Raw genomic sequence first — 21,441 nt, 5'->3', positions numbered from 1 at the left:
TTATTACATCTTGACAAAACTAATTATTTCTGCGACGCTGAGTAAATAGACAAACAACATTATATGACGTATCAAAATAGCTTTGATTTAGAGAAAGGAAAATGACAATCAGGTGACCTTATTAAATTGTGGGGTGGGGGCGGCATTCAAGTTTGCTTGAATAGCCAAAACAAAATTGGCTCAATTTTGCAGATGACTTCATAGAAAACAACTCCAATTTTTGTTTCACCAACGACACCAAAACATAACGTATACTTTACAATCCAAGCCAGCATTTTGTAAAAGAAAACAAAAACGCAAACCCAAAAGAAAAGATAAGTGTGTGTGTGTGTGTGTGTGTGTGTGCGCGTACACGTGCACTTTTGCAGCTACGGAAGCCGTCACAAAGCAGCAAACGTCAAATGATGCCTCCATCCGAGGTTATTTGTACTCATTTGGAAAAGCACGGTGGAAAAGTGCTTGCTTGCTAAATGAAAAGCAGATTGAAATCTCGCTAAGAAGAGAGACTTCAAATTAAGTGCGCGGTTTTCCTGATGGTTCCAAAGTCAATACGTTTCCATCCACTTTGGGTCAGGATGATCTGGGTCCTATTCACACGGTGAGCAATTTAGCCATCTCGCCGCAGCACATCCACGACCGTGTGCACAGCTGTAAGGTATCGCGCAACCTTGAGAGAGGCCAAAACTTGTCGACTTGGAATAACAGCCAATGGATTAACAACGCGTGTGGCAGAATGCGGTCGAGCAGCCAACCTCCGACTCGATCGTCCTAACAACTTAATAATATGTACAAAAGGGCAAAAGTGGCCTTCCACTTATGGTGGGAAAAGGAGAAAAATAAAATGTGTTCACAGCAGAACGCCTTTGCGACTGGAAGCCATTTGTGAGCGCAAAGAGCAACGTGAGTGCTTTAAGTCGCTTTGCCTGGTTTAACACCAGCTCACAAATCAGATCCGGTGTCATCGCATATTAATCCCGCCTCAAAACTGTAATAATCACGACAAAATCATCAGTCGGCGCGCCGCCGTTACTTCTATGAAACTTGATCGGACGCTGCACTGCGGTCCTGAAATCAGCATGCCACTGCAGCGCGCGCCATAAGACTCACAGAGCACTTTGGAGGCGTTTTGAGGCGCTTGTCAAGAGTCAAGTGCGACCCCCGCCCCCCTTTTGGCTTTCTCACTGCGCTGGACTCCATTATCAAGGCATGGAGGATTAACTTGAGACCAATAACACGCAATTACATTGATTTTCCAATCCTAAGCCTATTAGGGCGGCAGCCAAGCAGGCCTCGGTCTCGCTTTAGCGGAATTTAATTGTATTCCTGATGCCCAAAGAGCTTTGTGCTGCAGGGGGTGCGTGAGCGGAGGAGGTCCCACTTGGACGCTTTGCCAGAAGAAGTCCGCTTGGAGGCGGAGTGCGCAAGAAGAGCAACTCTTCAAACTGTAAATTGAAAGTGACCCCGCCCATATTGGCGTCACTCCGCCTCTTTCGAGGGCGTCATAATCCTCTTAGCCCCCAAAATGAAGACATCTCACGCTGTTGTTGCTTTTCAGGCCGTGGTGCTTTTTTGCGTCCTCGCAGCTCGCCTCAGCGGGCCTCCTGCTGCATTGTCCCGCACAGCTTTTCTTTCGCTCGCAAACGACAAGGCCGCGTCGGGGCACATCTTCTTAAATGACGCAATTTTATCGAGCGCAGAGTTGGCTTGACTACTTTTGGTTGTTTGGCACAACTTCTCAGTCCAGGCTGCTCCGTACAAAACGTCTACATGAACAAGGAACGAATAAAAACTTAATATAGACAAAAAAAATAAATAAAGTGAGCTGCGTTTTGGGCTGGTGCGACTTTAACGGAAGCTAACCTCTTTCTTTTCACGTTTGTGCAATTGTTGCATTTTATTCGTTGGACATTTCACTTTTGATGATCGTGACAGATCAACTCTAGGATTGGATTATGAAATTAGATTCAAAAACATTTAAAAATTGGAATCCAAACATTTTTGGGGGGGTTTTGGATGGTCCCCAAAAAGTCAACCATTGATTGTTGAAATCATCCCAACTGGCTGCACGAACGCCGGCAGCGTGACTCGCCAAACCACTGCCGACGGATTTTCTTCCCATTTGCATCCAAAGTGTCGCAATTCACACATATGTAAGATTCGGTCCTGCTAAAAAAATATTTTTATAATATATATATAGTTCGAGAAAGACAAAGAAAAGGGATGGCTCAATACAACATGAATCAACAAAGACAATTAGCTGCGCTGACAAATGAGATTTTGTAGGACGGCCGACACAAATTCTTCTGATGATCAACGCGGTACCTGCCGCCTTCCTTCCCTCTGTTCTCCTCAGCCTCTTAGTCTGTATTCAGCGACACGTGATGTCTGGCAAGAAGATAAAGGTCAACTTCATCCCTCCAGACAAACAGAATACACCCGCGAGAAGCGCGCTCCATCACGTCGGGCCCGAATGGATGACGAGCAAGAAGGCGACGACGTCTCAATAAAGAATGGCAAGACAGATGAGCACGAAGCCTCCTCGCGGGATTCACCCCCAAACGACACGCACGCAAACACACGCTTCATGTTTTGCCCGTGTTGTAGGCGGCCCGGCGGCACTGGCCTGTTTCCGCACAACAAATGACGGCCATTAAAAGTAGATTGGCGAGCGGCGAGTGAGACAAGAGAGCACTCAGAGACGCGTCAAGCTTTACGCCGCCGTGCAATCAGAACAAAAACAAACATCTGAAGCGGCAAACGCTCATTAAACCATCAGAGCTCAAGACCCCCACTTGAGTTTGAAACACTTCTTGATGGCTGAACTAACAAATGAGTGTTTGGCTTGAGGGGGGTGGGGGGGGGGCAGATTAGAAATCATATCTCTGTCCTGTTATTCTACGTCTCGGCCTGGAGGAAGGTGTGTGGATGGGTGGGAGCGAGCATGGGGGGGGGGGGTTTAAATGAAGGAGGCATGAGTGGGCTTGGTGGACCTTTGCTGAAAACATAATTGGCATGGCCCCCGGTGACACTGTCTGTCAGAATGCGAGCCGGCTCCGTGTGAGGACCCCGCAATGTTTCATTAAACAAGGAGCGGGGGCCTCCGAGATGTTTGTGCAGCCTCCGTGGCTCCACCGCACAGTGAGAGCGGACACCGCTGCAGCCTGACGCACGCGGAGGAGCAAAGCCAGCCCAATTGATCAGGAGGCGCACACACACGCACACCCACACACACACGCACACGCACACCCACACACACACGCACATGTTTTCAATGTGAATTAAGAAGCATTTGAAACACATTTTAAAAAACGAAAGACAATAAATAAAACTGTACTCGAGTTCATTCATACAAAGTCAGAAATGAAAAATTCAAAGAAAAAAAAAGGAATCAGTGCGAGTTTGTTTATTTTTATGAGTTGTCCTTTTTTCTGAAATTGCTATGTTTTTATTTGGTTGTTTTTTAATTATGCATTTCATTCGGGCCACTAAAAAAAAAAATAATCCCATTGCGTGCGCTATGTGCAGTCAAGCCTTAACAAAAATATGAATTCCAAAACATTTTACAAACAACCCTTTGCGGGACTGGATAGCATTCCACAAACATGACTTTACCCTCAAATTTACTCACAATTTGATGATTCGTGACCAAAGTGGAGTAAATTCAAGAACATGAGATTGCTTAAGTCCTATTCTATATTGCATTAAGCTCCAAGTTTATGGTTATCATCACAATATTCCCCTTTCCCATCGCAGGTATCGTTCTGCTGTGGCCTCACATTAAATATTCAACTTTTGAAGCCTTCTAAGGTTCCAAAAAATACTAATATTGTTTTTTTTTTTTTAGGGTTGACGGAATGTTGAGTGTTTGGCACAGGGCAGCGCATCATTGAAACTTGCAAGTTTCTGATGTAAATGAACTGATAAGATGGTGGATGGAAGGATGAGATCCCTCACTTATGCTGCCAAAAAGATTGTTCGCTTATTAAGTCAGTCATGATCACCCGTTAGAAACAAAAGCAAAAAAAAAAAAAATCGGTTTCACGAGGAAATCCAAGCAGTTGTTCATAAAAGGACTGCGGCTGCCGGTCTCGGCTTTACGTCAACAGAGATAATCATCGGCAATATTGAATAAGAGATGGTGGGGAGGAGAAGAAGAAGCCTTCAAGACGAGAGGGAGTCGTGCTGCCCTATAAGGCATGTGCGGACGAGGGGGCGGAGTTGAGGGGGGTGGGGGGGACACTTCATCTTCGGTCAAGTCGCAGAAAAGAATGTGAAAACTAGAGGAAGAGTGAGCTAAACACATTTGAATTCCATCGTGTCCCACTTGGATTTAATGAGTCACATTAGAGGCAACGTTGCTTCCAATTTTCCACCTTTGATCCCTAAAAGGGGGAGGGGGGGGGGCGACGCTCGAACCCATCTCCGACACCGAATTGCCCCTCATTCCACCATTCAAGTGGCCGCTCCGCATTTTCCCAACAAGGCATCCAATGCCGCGCTGCCGCTCTTTCCTTCACCAGCCCGGCCCGTCGCTAAATGTACTTTTCACTCTGCTCAAGTGTCCATCAAGTGAAACGCAATCATCATTTTTGTGTAAGTCACCCTCATCGTTCGCATCCACTCAACAGAAGCTACATGGATTGCACTTCAGCCGGCCACGCACGGCCGCTTGTGCGCCTGGTAGCAATTAGCATAAAGGCTTGTGTCAATGCATTTTGCGTGCGCGCGCGCAGACGGCCAGGCTCTCGGAAAGATAATGAGCCTTAATCGGCGAGTGACGTGGTAATTGCAAAGGTGTACGGTGACACGACAGTCGGCGCAATTACCTTCCTTCTGACATCAATTCTCTCCTCAAATGATGTCATTGAAATGTGACTCATTGCTCTCACACCCAGGCGGCCTCGGTTTTGCTCGTGCACATATGCGGCCTGCAAATCAGGGAAGAAGAAAGTACACTCATTTCATTGGCTTGATTTGTGTCCAAACGGCAACTCACAGATAAAGCAAAGCGTGTCACCTTCGCCGTGTGCAAGCCCAAGAAAGTGACTGCAGTCGTCATTTCTGTTTCCACTTAAATCCGGCCGGCTTGGATCGCAATTTACAAGGTGGCCGTGTGAAGCGTACACAATATTGTTTTAGAAATGTGTCAGAGGCGAGCAGCGTTTTAGTCGCCACTCAAATATAAGCGGTAAAAATGTGTTAAGCAAATAGCTTGTTTCAGTTTTTATTGTCACACCCGACGCCATTCATCCAAACCACTTTTTGGCCATCGGACTACCTTAAAAGAGGCGGGTCGTAAATAATCGGAACCCGAATGGGCTTTCTTTCTTCTACGATCACACTTTTGTTTTAGTGTCTTTTTATCTGTCTCGTGCACACTCGCATGACTGCTTGAATTGCAGCACTGACCGGCGTGTGGTGACAAACACAAACGCAGGCAAAAGGCCACCGTCATAAAGAAGCTCAAGAATTTGTAAGGTTGACTTTTGCAATTAGGACGGCGAGGGGAAATATATCGGCGAGAAACATTTTCATGAGCTTCCACTTGGCAGTCGCGCTGTCTTAAGAGAGCGTCCCAATAGCCGTTCATCACTCCAAAAGTGATGGAGAAAATCCTTGAGGGTGTGAAATATTTCCCCGAGCTCCATAAAAGCTCAAGGTCATTAAAAAAGGTTATTTTTCACTGCCTTTTCGGAATTCTGTTGCAATTCATCTGCCCAATTTGATTATGAAGTGCACAAATTAAACAATAAAGAGCTGTCTAATGAGGGATTAATTATGGCAAGCGGGAGGGGAGCGGGCCAGAGGCTGAGGCCATACGTCTGCGTCTCCCGCAGACAGCAGCGGCCCATAAGCAAGACAAAGAGGCTCCTCGTCCATGTGCTGCCGTGCTGATAGCTGCCCCCCCCCACCCCCCTCATCACAGATCAGTAGATCCACAGCCCATGGAGCTCATAAACTGCTGGGCCATAATTGAAAGTGCCAAAATCAATAGCGCTGACAGGCCTTAATTAAATTAAATATGTCTCCCAAAGGAGAGGGCTGGACTTTTGTGAGATGTGGGTGGGTGCGAGCGTACACGCCGATGCCCGACTGAGCTCACTGGAAGAGGCACTCCCGCTGCAGTGGATGCGTTACGCAGCTTTGACAACACCCTTTCTGCCTTAAATCTTTGCCTTTACGTCATCACTGGGAGGAGGAATCTCATCCTGTCCTTTTAAATAGACTCTTTATTCGTGTCACAAATGATGATGATGATGTCATGCCATACACTTGTGCATTGTATAACTGCAGGCGACAGCCCACCTGTGCATTGAGCTACACTAATATAAGTGTGTGTGTATTCATTTATTTACTTATTTAGAACACTCAGACATTAAATACAGACGACAATTCTGCGTCACAACAGAAGTACATGTAGAACCCAACTCAGTTTTGCTCACGCTCCCTTTTTAAAAACATGCATGCTACGGTATGTTTTAAGCTAATGTATGTTTTACCATGCCGGCGCCCAATTAACACTGTGCACCGTACGTACGTGATAAATACAGAACTACTACCAGCGCTAGCGCTAAGCTAACACTAGCCTAGGAGGGTTTTGTTTGATAGATAGATAGATAGATAGATGCATCATTCAAACATGCAGTAGATCAAGAGAGGGGGAAAAAATCATGAACATCATTTTAAGGTACTGTGTAAAAATTGACACGAGTAAAAGTAAGTTCACCACTGTAAAATAGGCGTGAATAAAAGTCACCATTTTGTGGTGACGTGTGACTTTGATGGAGCAAGCAGTCAGGGCAGAGGATTGCTGAAGTCCTGTGTCGCAAAAAATTCCAGTTCTACGGTTACCATGACACTTTTCTCACTGGCACCTTCAGTGCTTACTGTGGCGTCCAACTAAATAAGACGAGAGGAGTTGAAACATTGATGACGCGCATCCCAACTATTGCATCATCGCCATCTTGACTGTTGTTTTAGGTTTGTACGAAAATGACAGGCACTTACTTCGTTTGCCATTCAAGTTCGCTCTCTTGGACTTATCAGCTCTCTCTCTCTCTCTCTCCGCAACACGAGTTGGCCGACGTTCGACGTTTGTTTCGCTCACACTTGCTTTCCTTGATGATTTTGACCATGTTTTACGCTGATTTTTACGCTCAGCAAAGCTTTCTTCCCCGTGCTCACCACACCACACGATCCAAACAAAACAATAATTACCCACAGGTGTGTGGAGTAAGACCACTCCCCCGCCCCCCTGTGACATCACCAATCACTGTGAAAGTGGAGTGTGCGCACGCGCTATTTTTATTAGTTATTTATTTATTTATTTATTTTATTTATTTTTATTAAAGCAGCTTGTCTTCCTGTCAGACTTTGCCTCGCGTTTAAAGGATTAGGCATCCGGAGTCAGTAAAGGGTCACAGAGAGACACTGAGCGTTGCTGTGGGCAGGAGGAGGACAGTGGCGGGTTCTTAACGGGGGGGGGGGGGCTTTTTGAAGCCCCCTTTGGATGGATAAACTTGGGTTGTAGACATTGCGAGATTAACGTGGAGCCAGCCCAGCGCTGCAAAGACATGATGTGAAGCCGGCAACTCGCCATCCGCAACTTCCCACACTGCCTTCGCCCCTTTGACGACTTCACCAAGTTTGCTTTTCTTTGCAGGCTCACAAAGACGTGAAAATGAGCATCTTAAAGTTGCAAAGAAACACGGTTTATGCTGTACATGGTGTCACTGCAAGGCCAAGGCAATAAAGGTTTGGACGCTGAGAGTTTTCATGGCTCTATGATTGCATTTCTTTGATCCTTTTGTATCTAATGACAATTCCAACAACAAAAAAATCACCATTACAATGAATGCATGTTATTATTATTATTATTATTATTATTCCTTTCTGTCATAATGAAGCCTGTTAAAAACTACAAGCAAATGTTGGTTCTATGATTATTTATGATTCTTGGCCGAAATCAAAGAAGAGGGTGCATATTATGATTTTTGTCATGAAATGAAGATGTTGTTAGTTGTGCATCATTTCTTTGCGCCTTCTCCTAATTGCCTCTCGTCCACGAAAATGATGTGTGAGCAAAACGATTGCTTGTTACGCGCTTATTAAGCATTTCTTTCAAAACTCCATTTAATTTGGAATCAACAAGCCCACTCGGCAAATGATGGTTTTATCGACATAAATCATTGGCCAATCAATCCACTTGCAAGGTCTGTATATCTCTTATTATCCGCGCCAGTGATGAGCAAATGATTTTCGTCTGCTTCTTGTTTAATGATGCGAACAAATGGAAGGACGATAACTCAATTTCACAGCAAATAAGGCGGCTCGTTCACGATGAAAATCTTGTAAAAGGGGGGGCTTTTTTTAATCGAAGCTTTACAGACCAAGGCCCAAAAACCTCTCATCCGGTGTCGTTTTAAAATTATTATTTAGTCGTCATGCAGAGGTCAGGAAAGGACAGTGCACAAAGATTATGTATTAACATTGTATTTTAAGACATTTAAGAATAACAATAATAGAAATTTTAATAATTCGTTGTATATGATGATTAGTTGTCATCAATGTGGAAAAGAAGCTTCATTTTTGCACGTTTAATAGTCTTCTAAGCAAGAACCAACTGTTTACATAAGAGAAAAACGTTTGGTGCCAGAGAACACATGTAGGTGAACAAAAAAACGACAGATTTACGAAAAATGACGTTTTTAATGAACAAACTTCGTCTTAAAATAATATGAAGTCAGTGAGCCACCGCAGCTGGCGTAATATTGACGTGCTCGTGCATGTGAGCAATCTGATGAAAAACGACTGCATTGTCTGAATTACAATTAATAATTAAACATAGTTATTATCATTATTATTTGTATTTCCTACACGACAAGACAACGTTGTCACCATTGGCAGGAAAAAATGCTTATCATGTTTTAATAATATACGCAGGGGGTGAGATGCCGCCAAATGTATTTTCTGGAGTGCCGATCATAAAACTGCGACCTTTTATTCATTGGAAACACGCAAACCAAATAGTTCAAAAGTAAGTCTAAGAAAAAAAACATTTGTTTTTAAAAGTCATAAAATGTAAAGAGGTCTAATTTAAAATATGAAGCGCGTTTCATTGAAAATCTCCATCCTGCAGCGCCGCGATGCATTTGCCCCTCTGGCGTGCAGCGACAGTTTGTTGCACCAATTCAAGCAGTGGGGGCCAACGGCCTGGAGCCAAGTCATTGTGTGCGGAGGCAGGAAAAGCCGTTCGCTTGCACCAAGTGCAAACATTTAGCCTTCTGATGCCCTTTGAGGGCCGAGGCTGCATGCTTGCTTCTTTACAGCGGCTGCGTGAAAGAGCTTAAGACAACTTGGAGGCCAAGCAACAATGGGCCTTTGTGTGGAGCCCTGCCTCTTGACTGGGAATCAAAGCTAGTTTAGAAAGTCAAATAAAAGCCCGATGAGCCTTACGGTTGTTTTCTACCTCGTGTGATGCCCCTGCGATTGAACTAAAACGCAGCTATTGTAATGGAGGATCGGGCTTCTTAAAACGTCACTGTTTGGGATGCTAATTGTCATCAACGCTTGTTTACAACCTCCTCCATCGCAACACTTGAATGAATGAATAAGCGTCACCAATATTGCCCCCCCCCAAAAAAAATAAAAATAAATATATATATATATATATATATATATATATATATATATATAATTATTTTAATGGTATTCATAATAACGGAATAAAGTGACCAGATTGTCTCACATAGTCCTGTCTGTTTTTTACTCGTGCACACTTTTTAAGAGTAAAGGAGATTTGGCAGGGCCGTGGGAGCGCACGGACTTCAAAAGGTTGCTCCGTGCACGAGCAGAGTAAGTCAGGGGCCATTCTAAGCGTTTCCACACATGCCATAGCCATTGCTATACCTGCATGCAAATGGCAAATGGTCGACAAAAGGTGTTTTATACGCACAACCCAAAGTGAGTGCAATTTCGATGTGACTCTTGTGGATGTTTATACACGCGCACGAAGAATCTTTTGATTTTGCTGCTTCCCTGCCATGGCGTCCAAACGAAGAGGCAAGTTAAACACAGTTTGAGTGAACGTGACATAAACTGCAGGCGACATTCCTCTAACGCGCAAATCAGACGACCGCTCCCATGTCTCGCCAAACACATTCGTCGCATGCAGGATACTGCATTAATATAATTATAGGTTCGTGTCTCTTGTGCTCAAGAAGCTCAAGAAGAAGCCTCTTGGGGAAAATGAGCGAGAAAATCTTTTCTTCGTCGCTCTATATGACACTTCTGTGGCGCGTATTACAATAGATTTAAATAGCGTGCGATCGGCTGAGAAAAGGCAAAAGTTTCAGCCTGAATGGCTCAGTGTCCCTGGGCGTGAGGAGGAGGAGGAGGAGGAGGAGGAAATAGGAGGATGGAGATGAGGAGGAGGAGGAGGAGGAGGTGGCGCTGCTCTCTCTGTGCGGCTTGAACGCGTCTCGCTGAGTCGAACGCTTTGATCAGGCCTGCTGGCGCCTCCAAACAACAAAACTTGTCTGCCCATTAAGGTGACTGACAAATCGTGACAGATTGTTTAGACTTGGCAATTAGAGACAACGCACATACTTTGCTATGGACTCTTTAAGGTTTAGAAGGACTTGGAGATGAAAACCTTCCCAAACGTGAATAAAAAAAAAATTATAATCCAAAAAACATTTCATGCCACACAACATTCATGTTATCCCATCAGATAAATTTAATTTTTACAGCTGTAATAATAATAATAATAATAATACATCTGGCTACAAAACCTTGGAATTCAACTTCAATGGCGCTTTCATAAATGTTCATTATTGTGGTTGCAATTTATTGTCAGCATCATTTTGAGGTTTTCCAATCATTATCGTTATGATTAATGATCATGAAAAAAAACTTGTATGATGCAGACTATAAAGTACAAACATAATAAATATAAGTACTTCGCCAAATGAATACCTCACTCAGGATTTTGAATCTCAGGCACATTGTGGGACCTGTTGCAGCCTGTGGACTCATAATGACATCCAGAAAAGCGTTCACAATTGCATTTCAACATAAGTTTCTTATTAAAATATAGAAAATACAATAATAATACCACCTGAAACCATATCGCGTATACACAAGCAATAACTCATTCCATTTATGCATCTTTGACGATGTCAATCAAAACTGAGCTCATTACCTCTGCAAAAGCAACATTATTAATACATCGGTCGTATTAGTACCAACTATTACGTCAAATGTCGTTTATTAAATTATGTTGACTGTATAGCAGGTAAACTGATGTCAATCCGGGGTTAACGCCCCCCTTCCATTTTAATGGACGTAGTCAAAGGGAAAGAATCCCAAGTAGTGATCTTTCCCTCAAGGCGGATAATTAGCCCGAAACGAGTGCAAAGGCTCGTGTGCTGCAATCTGATTAAAGCCCTGCAGCTATCAATAAACAGCATGCTGCAAGGGGGGCTGCGATGGGGCCATTAAAAGTGAAGGACAGGAAGTGCTTATTGGGCAACAGTCAACAAGAGCCACTCAAAGGTTGTTGTCACCATGCATGCCCTAAAGTTTTGTTAATAACAAAAATATATAGTTTACATTTGCACAACTAAAATTACGTCATGATGTTCAATATCGTTGATCTAAACAATAAAAGTGATCTCATGTGCTAATTGTGTTGTGTGAGCATCTCTGTTAAGAACCACCTTGTTTCTTTTCTTTTGTTCGTTATTCATATTTCCAATTGACGAACAATGAATTTGGCTGCATAACAATGAAGGCTCGTGCACGTATCAAAAAGACGAGTTTTACGTGGTCTTGATGGCCCATCAACGGTTCGTTGTGTTTATTTGAAGTTGCTTCGCGGGGGGGGCGGGGGGGACCTTGTTAATTTTCCCATTGGACTTTTTTTTTGGGGGGCCAGCCCCCGCCTTCTGCGATCGGTCGCCTCCCACTCCACGCCTGCTTTATAGCGACGCTCCGCACTCGGCGAGCACAAACATGAGGATGTCGACACCTTGACGCACCAACTTCTAACTTGTGAGTAGGTTTTTTTTTTTTGGAATCCTCCAGAGTTTCCCACGGGTCATCACCACAGCTTCACGGTGTCAGTCAGACGTGTATGGCCCCATCGTCGGTGTCGATGTCAGTTTTGGCCGCCGCCGTCGAGGGTTCGCAAAGTGAAGATCTCCCCCCACGCTCGGTGCTCGTCACAAGAGGCGACATGCAGACCAGCCTGAGCCCCGCAGAGGACGTCGGCGGCAAGCCCAAAGTGGCCATCCTGCCCTTCAGCGTCGAGGCTCTGATGGCTGATCGCAAGCCGAGCAGAGAGGCGCCTTCCCCCGATGCCGCCTCCGTGGCCGGGACGTCCCAGTCTCTGGGGAAGGGGCTTCGATTGGGTCCGTTCGGAGGCCTGGATTCTTCCGTGCCCGCAATTGCGATGGCCTCTTCTTTTTCAGTGGGCGAGCTCATGAACATGCAAGAGGACGTGTTGATTAAACCCGAAAGTCCAGACAACCAAGAGAGAACTTCTTGGATCCAGAGTCCTCGTTTTTCGCCGACACCTCCACGTAAGTCCATGTCGTTGTTTTCGGGTCATGGTGCGCTTTTACGCGCGACGTACGTCATAGAATGAACAGTCTGGGCTCTTAACTGGCCAGTTGTGTCCTCATTGATTCTTTTCTGAACCATTTTAGTCGTGTTAATGCAAATGTAATTCAATTTCCCAACGGAGTGGAATTTGGAGTGATTTCGTCATTTCCAATAAAAAAGGCCGATACAGTTTGCAGCAAATTGTACATTTGGGCTCTATTGCTGCCACTTTTGGTCAGTTGAAACCCGTAGAGCATTTTGTATGTCTCTATTATGGGTTTGTATGACGTGGATTCATTCTAAAGATCAACATTTGAAAATGTTAGCTTACATATAATAACGCATTACTACAAAAAATGTTAGTTTGGGGGGAAAAATCTTAAAATGGCAATTATTAATCTTGTTTGTGGCCAAAATGGATCTCATGCATGATAATCGAGCGAGGTTAAATAAAGCGCGTTTGCTTCTTCTTCTTCCTTTTTTTGGGGTTCTCCAGGAAGGTTGAGTCCTCCGGCGTGTCCACTGAGGAAACACAAGACCAACAGGAAGCCTCGGACCCCTTTCACGACGTCCCAGTTGCTGGCCTTGGAGAGAAAGTTCCGTCAGAAACAGTACCTGTCCATTGCCGAGCGCGCCGAGTTCTCCAGTTCGCTCAGCTTGACAGAGACGCAAGTTAAGATTTGGTTTCAGAACAGGAGAGCCAAAGCCAAGCGACTGCAGGAGGCAGAACTGGAGAAACTGAAAATGGCAGCCAAGCCCATGTTACCTCCCGCCTTTGGGATTTCCTTCCCTCTCGGTGCGCACGTGCCGGGGCCCTTCGCGGGCTCACACGCCTTCCAGAGGCATTCGCTGCCGGTGTCCCCCGTGGGACTGTACGCCGCCCACGTCGGATACAGCATGTACCACCTAGCCTGATGACGGACACGAGACGCTTAAAAAAACAACTACAACAAAATCATTATCATGGGGTAAGACTTTTCTTTCAAGGACCCCCCCCCCTCGCCACTGCAGTGGCTCTTCTTTTGGGGACCTGATGTCTGATCTCGCTAGTAAGTCCTCGAAAAAGATGTTTCATCTTTTGCTCATACTGATGCATCAGATTTTATTTTTTAATACAAAAAAATGAGACAACTACTCTTAATAGGACACGCAACACAAGATTGTTGGCCTGCTGCAATTCTTTTGTGGAAGCGTTTTGGATTCATATTTTCTAGACCGGATAACAGTGTCAATTCTTTTTTTGTAAATATGAAAGACAACAGCATTTAATAAGCGAGTTAAAAAAAACAGCACTACAGTGTCTGTTGCTGGAATGATTCCCTTCGCAAGGGATACATGTACTGTAAAATAATGTATATTTGCAAAAATATCCTCATTTATATTATGAATATATTTGTGACATAACTTAATAAATTGTTTATTCTTTTTCATCTCCTTCGTCTTCATTGACATGATTTTGTAATTATTGGCAAGCAGGGACAAAAGAATGACGTTGGCATATTCTTTTAGATGTACGCACGCAATTATTATAATTTTTTTAAAAACTTTAACGTCTGCTTATGTGCAAGCAATGTCAACTTGTCACATGTTATTTGCACGAATGTATTTCTACAGCTGTTGTCCATTGCTTGGAGACGACTAACCTAAATTCTGTTGGCGCCATCATTTTAGGGGGGGGTGTGCGTGTGTGAGGGGGGTTACGTTGATGGACCCACTTCAAAACACATTGATAATAAATATCGGAGCTTTAACTCGCCCACGTGTGTCATTAGCGTGGGTTAAAGGGTGTAAAACGAGACAAATGACAGGCCATTAAAGGGGAGGACATTTTTTTGCGTGTGTGTTTGGGGGGGGGGCGCATTCCTCATGTAGCACCTGAAATGTCATCCTTGCTCTCCAAAAAGCAGCATGAGATTTATTGCAAATGACAGCGATTGTAACTCGTAATAAAGGCGTGCGTGAGTGAGGCGAGCAGAAAGAGTTCAAATGGAGTCAAATAATTGTTTGTAATGAGCCCGGCTCGGCCCGGCCCGGCCCGGCTCCAGCGTGGCTGTAGCTGCAGGCAAGACGGAACTTTTATCATTCCTAAAATGTCAACGGGCCACTGCGACGCTGTTGCGACCATTTCCTCCTCTGCGCGATGACAAGTTGCTGACGTCAACTTTTTTTGTGTGCGTGAAGCTCCACTAAACGCATTTAAGAGCGTTACTATAAATCTACCCCTCCAAAAATATATATATATATTTGAACTGTGAGTTCATCACGCGAATGAAGGCGTCATGTGAAAATGAGAGCGACGACACCGAATGCGCAAAACGTTTTTGTCTCTTTTTGGCCGCCAGCGAAATTGTCGACGACGTCTAAAGACAAAAAACATTTTTTGTTTGGCTCAGTTGATGTCATCCATCGTCCGTTGTGATCTAATGTTGGGTTGGAAAAAAACATTCATGGCCGAAAAGGCGTCAGATGTCGGCCTCCAGTTTTGGTGCACATACTAAATTGTTATGATGCATCGTGCATGAAATCTTATGGACTAATCGAAAAAATGTTCCTCGAGTCCACATTGATGAGAAATGTGATTGAATTTGGACAGGGTTAATATCTTAGCTTTAGTAACAGGCGACAAAATACGATTTAAAATATTGTATTTCACAATCATCCAGAAAATGACAAGCAGATCAAATGTATAGCAGCTTCTTTCAAACTCAGTCTGTCAGTCCAATTTTTTTGTAGCAGGCAAAAATACACAACTTATTTTACTGAGTCGCGCCGTTATTCAGATAGAATGTAAATAGTGTATACTTTTACCTATAAATGAAATAAAACTGCATTAAATTTAGGTGGGAAAGAAGCACTTCACACAAGCTTCATTTCATTATTTGGCTTGTATTGTCGTAAGGCTTAAACAACTAATCAAGTTGGTTGAAAAATGACCACAGTTCATTGAACTGATTTGAGTTGCCGCTTAATTAGTTGTCATTTTTGCTCTTAACGGATGGATGGATAATAATCATAATATTATACATTCAAGAGCAAAAAATGCATTGATGTGGCATTGATGTGGCTATTAGTAAGAGGCGTCATGTGAAGTATTTCTCTTTGGAATTAAGTGATCTTACTCTTTGAGGCAACCAATCCTAAAAGTAGCAAATAACAATTAAGATGTTGTTGACTTTTTGTTCCAAGTCACAATGGCGCAACTCTTACTGCATTTCCAACTTTTACACTTTACAACATACATTTTTTGGACACAAAGCAATTTTCAAACTTTTTTTTAGGACTGCCGCATTTGCAAGTGATTTCTTAAAAAAAAAAAAATACACCAAATGAATGATTGCAGTTTAACATTTTGGTGTCAAATGTCACCGTTCCAGTTTTCTGACCTGCATGTGAATCTGTCGCCTGACACATATGGACTGTATTTTGCCACATTATTTAGAGTGATGATTTGGAATTATGAAGCAGAAAAGGTCAACTAACATCCTGTTTGGATTTGTCTTTCACAATGTCAGCTCATAAAAAAAGACATATTTCATTTCATTACCTTTAAAGACTACAAATACCGTAAATTAAATCTTCAAGGCACATGTTTTCATATTTCTCATCCCTGGCAGGCCTGCACTTAATTAACAAAGTCGTTTTTATTATAAATCAATGTTTAGGCATCTGCTAATAAAGACATCAGCACAAATGTCTAACTGCGGCACACAGAAAATATCATCTAAAAAAATAAAATAAAATAAAAAGCAGCTGTTCCTATAACTGTCATTGACAGCAGCAATTCATGAAGTTATGATGCAGTCCTCCAAACTAAATAATTATTTGAAATAATGATGACAAATTCTCTGTATGTAGTTATGGAATGAATGCATACAATGATAAATATTTGCTTTTGATAAACGCTACAGTAGGTTTGGTCCTACCGAATTCCCCCCCCCCCCGCACACGCGCACGCGCACAAACTTTTTTTTTTATTGCAGTGACCGACATGTCCGCAAGAGAGCAGTAAAAGACTGAAGAGTTTGAAATTCAATTGTTTTCTACCTTCATGTATTATACAGTTGAGAAAAAAGAAAAAAAAGTCTACACACCCCTGTTCAAATGCCACATTTATGTGATAGGAAAAATAATGAGACCAAGACAAATCCTTCCATAACTTCTTCCACAATGTTACTTGTAAGCAGCAGAACTTGATTTGGAAAATAAAAGCAGCACAGCCTATAATTTAAGGACTAAACCTAAATACTGTTTGCAAATTGGCGATGTTCTAATAGTCTTTTCCCGATTTTTTTTTATCTTTATATCAGAAGCCTGAAGTTTTAATTTTATCAATTTTTTTTGCAAACACTGACTGCTATTTCAAACTATCCGTAATTCCCTCCACCATTTCTGAGGCTCCAGTTCCAGCAGAAAAAAATCATCCCCGAAGAGCTTTTGCTCGTGCCACTAAGATTGTTTTGGTGACGAACGGTGTTGTTTGTGCCAAACACCTTTTAGAATTACGGAGAACATTTTCAAATAAGGTTTAATTAAAGGACTAAAACAACATTTGCCACATGTTTGGGATATTTTGCTAAAGTGGAAGAAATTACAAACACACGTTTGCAACCACATTATCTCAGTGGTTTATTTTGACTTCCCTCCTAAAAAAGATTTAAAAAAAAAAAGCAAAGAAACGAACCAAAACAAAACGGTGAGTTGAATAAGCAATTAGTCACGTTGATGCTTTGAAAGTAATTATTGGCCTCATTTTTATTTACCACAAAAACCTGGCATTTGAACAGGGGTGTGTAGACCTTTTATAACCGCTGTACTTTTAACAACCGCCGCCATCACCACTGTGAGAATGCTCCAAGTTGACATTAAAATGACTTAATTTCTCACGATCGGCCTTGCGGGACCCGACCGAGTCCAAAGAATGATTTCCCCCAAATACAAATAATGGCGCTTTTATTTTGTTGATTCTCACGGCATCATTACAGTCAAAAGGAGGCACGGCTTCAGTCAATTATTCCTCAAATGACAACCCAGGCATCTGTAGCATTAACATTGACGGTGCAACGTAATCAGAACTGGAGCGCATTGTTTTGAAAACATCACTTTGAAGGGGAAACATTTTCTTATTTCGACTAATGAGGCAACACGTCTTTTTAAGATGCACTAAAAAGTGCTTAATGTGATGGAAAATTGCCCGAAAGCTCCATGAAGCACAACAAGTGAATCACAAAGTGCATCACCGATCCTTTAATGTAAATAGCTTTCTGATCTGTACTTTACAAGCTCGTTTATTTCAAGAAAGCAGAGAATGATTACGGTGACCCCCTGGGCAAAGTTTTTATGTTTTATGATCCAGCGTTTAACATTTTTGGTGCAGGGTCACAAAACACGAAATTGGGAAATTATCCGGACGCCCGCTGACTGAATGTTTTATGTTCATTTTGCCTCCAGGGGAAGCGGTTCGGATAATGGATGGATGGATACAAAACAATGAGAATTGTGCAGCCCTGTAATGATGATCAATAAGCACAGCAATTACATTTTATCACCGCATTATAATAATAAAAAAAAAATCTTAACAAGCCTCATGCTGCTCACTAACATTTTGGTGTTGGCAGAGTTCCTTCATTAGGGGAGTTCAACTTGCTTCATGTGGTTAAGAGGCACATTTCAACCACATTCGCTATACTATGAGCAACAAACGTCCTGCTTTTAAGTTTTAGATTAAATATTTACAGACAACAGCATAATAGCATCAATTATCTTCGAAAAAAAAGTGTCATAAAGACTTTTTTTTTTCTACACACTATATGAATCAAATTGGGATTGTATTAATTGCGGCGGATTATGCCAACAAAAAAGTGGCAGTGTTTTTAATAAATGTTCAAAACTTCATGTGTGCTTTTGCATTATGTTAAATAGTTGTTGAAGATGTTATGAAAGAGCAACGAATACGAATTCCAGTCAGATGCAATATCAAAAGCAGACGTTGGGACAAGTTGAGAAATGCTGACCAACACCACCATCTTGTGGCAAGTAGCGGTATTGTAAATTTACCTTTTTTTTTTTCTGAAACATGACATGCACTTTGGTGAATTGAGCTGGTGAACCCGTTGCCGAACAGAGAGAGTCATGCGGGGCGTTAAGTGCTTTGATCAAGACCACCTCTCTCTGAACTTCATTCAGTCCATGTCAGAGCATCAAACGTATTCCTATTGTACTACACGTGACTGTGGCTTTTATCTACTGGGCTCATAAAAGCACGTGGAGAAAATATTAATAGTACTGTATCAAGGAAAGGCCCAGTCAGAGACCTGACCTAAACTCGACTGAAAATGGACACGGTGACCAGAATGGAGCTGCATGCGCACAAGCGATATTGGTGTCGCAGTCTAGTTTGTTTGGAGCCTCTTTTCAATGAAGCGTGGACAAATATTGTCAGGTCAAGATGTGCCATGATGATTTAGTTCTAAGAATAAAAAATAAAAAATACAAGGTCGATAGGAAATCAACCAAGCTATCATTGTAAGACTAAAAGTTAAATTCTGCTGATTTTGGGAGTGGGCGATAAAATCAGTTCATGGGCAGAAGGCAAGATAAAGTAAAATGTGGTAAAATACGAAATACTGGAATTTGAAACATGAACAATGAGTGAAGCAGCGCTGGGCGGAGTGAGAGAATTTCTCGCATAATGTTTCCAAGCAATGAGTTGAACTTTCCAAACGTCCCCAAAATGTTGCACATGGTGCTCCTTCGAGTCATGTTTAGTCAGCGCAAAGGTTATGGCAACATTTGGCTTAATGGCACCCAAAGCTTTGATCCGCCGCGCTAAGCAAACACGAGCTGAGGCCCACTCACAAGCATCTCTTACTGCTTTATTATTTCAAGGTTTGCATCGGCACGGTTGGCATTCAGCAAATTTCCTGTGGAAACTTTGGACGTTCTTGCTCGAATGTAACCTGCACGCGTGTCCACTCAGCACGAGGGTGCACGAGTCAGCACAGCGCTTACGACCGAATATACTGCAGGGCGTGCATGCACTTTATGTACACTTATTTCTATGACATGAGGCTGCTTATCGTTGCTTAAGGGCTACTCCTTGTGTCGCTTATCTCTCCTCCTGCAGAAGCTGAAGTCGGTCCTCCGCATAGTGAGGCCTGCTGTGTCCGGTGTCGATGGCCTCGCAATCGTCTGTGAAAAACACCAAGTCCTGCCAAAAGCAATAAAGACGGCAGGTCACGCCCAAGCTGCAAAACAGTCCAGCAGTGAGGCGGAGTCTCTGCGCAGGTTTGAGATGCTCTCACCCGATAGCAGATTCTTGTGATGATGGCGTACAAGTTCTGAATTTTGCTTTTCAGCAGCACCATCCTGGGTCGCTCTCTGCAGTACTGGCTGGGATGGTTCACAAGCACGTAGAGGAAGTCACGGAGCTTGGTCGTGATGCACGAGTTCTACCGCCGCAAAAGTCAAACAATCAAGCAGATTCCCACAGGAAAATACATGAAGGGGGAGTCCTACCCCATTTCTACAATACAAACAATTTCATTTTCAAGCCTGGAACATAGTCATCAAAATTGGTCAAATAAAAATTAAATGCAGCTCTTTCTCCCAGTGGACTCTAAATGATTCTGATTTCATATCGTCGGTAAAATGGTGCATCACTGCCATCGTCTGGTAGTCGCACATCGGTGAAGTTGTTGCCCGGTTTGAAATTGACAATGGAGCGGCAACAGATGCTCCGACTCCAAAAAATGTCATTGACAAGTATGCTCGTCAATGGCAGTGAATGAGTTTTAAAAGCTCTGATAGGATATGAGCCGTCTCATCAATCGGGCAACCCAGCACGTGTGCAGCATGATGAGCTCTCGTGGCAAAATATTTGTGAGTTGGATCGCACATATCTTGGGGCAAAAGTTTCCAACAGGTCAAAATATCATTTTCATACCTCCGTCAAATATAAACAAGCACCTCGCAAATGTTCAGTGCGACTGATTCCATAATTGCCTTCCAAAGGACTCCCGTCATGTCAGACGAAAAAAAAAAATGTTCTGCTCATTGTATTTTTTTTACTGATCATTTTTTTAGTAGGCGTTAAAGTGAGAGTTGTTCGAACAAACGCAAGAATCAATTTCTAGAGTGATCAAATCACAAAACTGCATTTGTGAACTCAGCTTGCAAGTTAGTGGAAGCAGTGCACGTCAGCTTGCAAAGACGGATAAAAACAACTTTTTTTTTTTCATTCATACACGAGGCAACTCAAAATGCCTCAAGCTTCACTTCTATTAAGCAGCTAATGAATCTTGAGAATATTTCATTTTGGCCCTCAATTGTCTTCGGGATTGCGAGGCAGTCGTCGGAAAAAAGGTTGGACAAGTCATGCCTGGAACAGATGGCGCCAAAAAAGTTGCACAACTTACATGAACATCAAGGAAGATGGTTGGCAGCACCTCAGCACACGTTTTCTGGCAAAACAACACAAATGAGAACATGTAAAGAACGTGTCCACGCGCGCTTACCGTGCGATGGGAAGTGTGAATCTTGTCCAACAAGGTCATCGCTTCTTTGCTCAGGCTCAGCGATCTGGAGTAACACGTCGGAGGTGCGCAGTGGCACAGACACGCAAAGCTGAAGAAACAAAACGCCAGCGCAGATGCGACTCTCGTGTTTGCCATCTTTCAGCTCCGTTGCTTGCTTCAAGTGTGTGCGCAACGCATTCACGCTCGCGAGCAAAGTGGACCGCGACTCGCTGCACTTTAAATGGTGGGGTCGTTATGACGTGGTCGCATTGCAACGAAGAGGGAAATGTGTTTTGGAGAGGACACATCTCGATTGACTGGT

General features: G+C 43.1%; 2 protein-coding genes across 3 annotated transcripts; one reads left to right on the top strand and one right to left on the bottom strand.

Moving 5' to 3' along the window:
• The first annotated feature begins 12,001 nt into the window (after positions 1-12,001).
• On the top strand, positions 12,002-14,036 carry msx1a (muscle segment homeobox 1a). The gene is made up of 2 exons (XM_088309141.1): positions 12,002-12,584; positions 13,103-14,036. Exons 1-2 carry the CDS (start codon positions 12,137-12,139, stop codon positions 13,519-13,521), a joined length of 867 nt encoding a protein of 288 aa, XP_088165267.1. The 5' UTR covers positions 12,002-12,136; the 3' UTR covers positions 13,522-14,036.
• Positions 14,037-19,457: 5,421 nt separating this feature from the next.
• Positions 19,458-21,415, bottom strand: cytl1 (cytokine like 1). Of its 2 annotated transcripts, XM_088308519.1 has the most exons (4): positions 21,120-21,415; positions 21,021-21,065; positions 19,908-20,054; positions 19,458-19,813 (listed from the first exon to the last, which is right to left on the bottom strand). In XM_088308519.1, exons 1-4 carry the CDS (start codon positions 21,273-21,275, stop codon positions 19,712-19,714), a joined length of 450 nt encoding a protein of 149 aa, XP_088164645.1. In that variant the 5' UTR covers positions 21,276-21,415; the 3' UTR covers positions 19,458-19,711. The 2 variants fall into 2 exon arrangements, with proteins under 2 accessions (XP_088164645.1, XP_088164646.1); XM_088308520.1 differs by lacking the exon at positions 21,021-21,065.
• Between the last annotated feature and the right edge of the window lie 26 nt (positions 21,416-21,441).

This window comes from Idiotropiscis lumnitzeri, chromosome 11, assembly GCF_059441095.1.
Source record: "Idiotropiscis lumnitzeri isolate Australia: NSW breed Sydney's pygmy pipehorse chromosome 11, RoL_Ilum_1.0, whole genome shotgun sequence".
In the NCBI taxonomy this organism is placed as follows: domain Eukaryota; kingdom Metazoa; phylum Chordata; class Actinopteri; order Syngnathiformes; family Syngnathidae; genus Idiotropiscis; species Idiotropiscis lumnitzeri.
The sequence above is the reverse complement of the archived record's forward strand: the minus strand, read 5'-3'. Positions and strand labels throughout refer to the sequence as shown.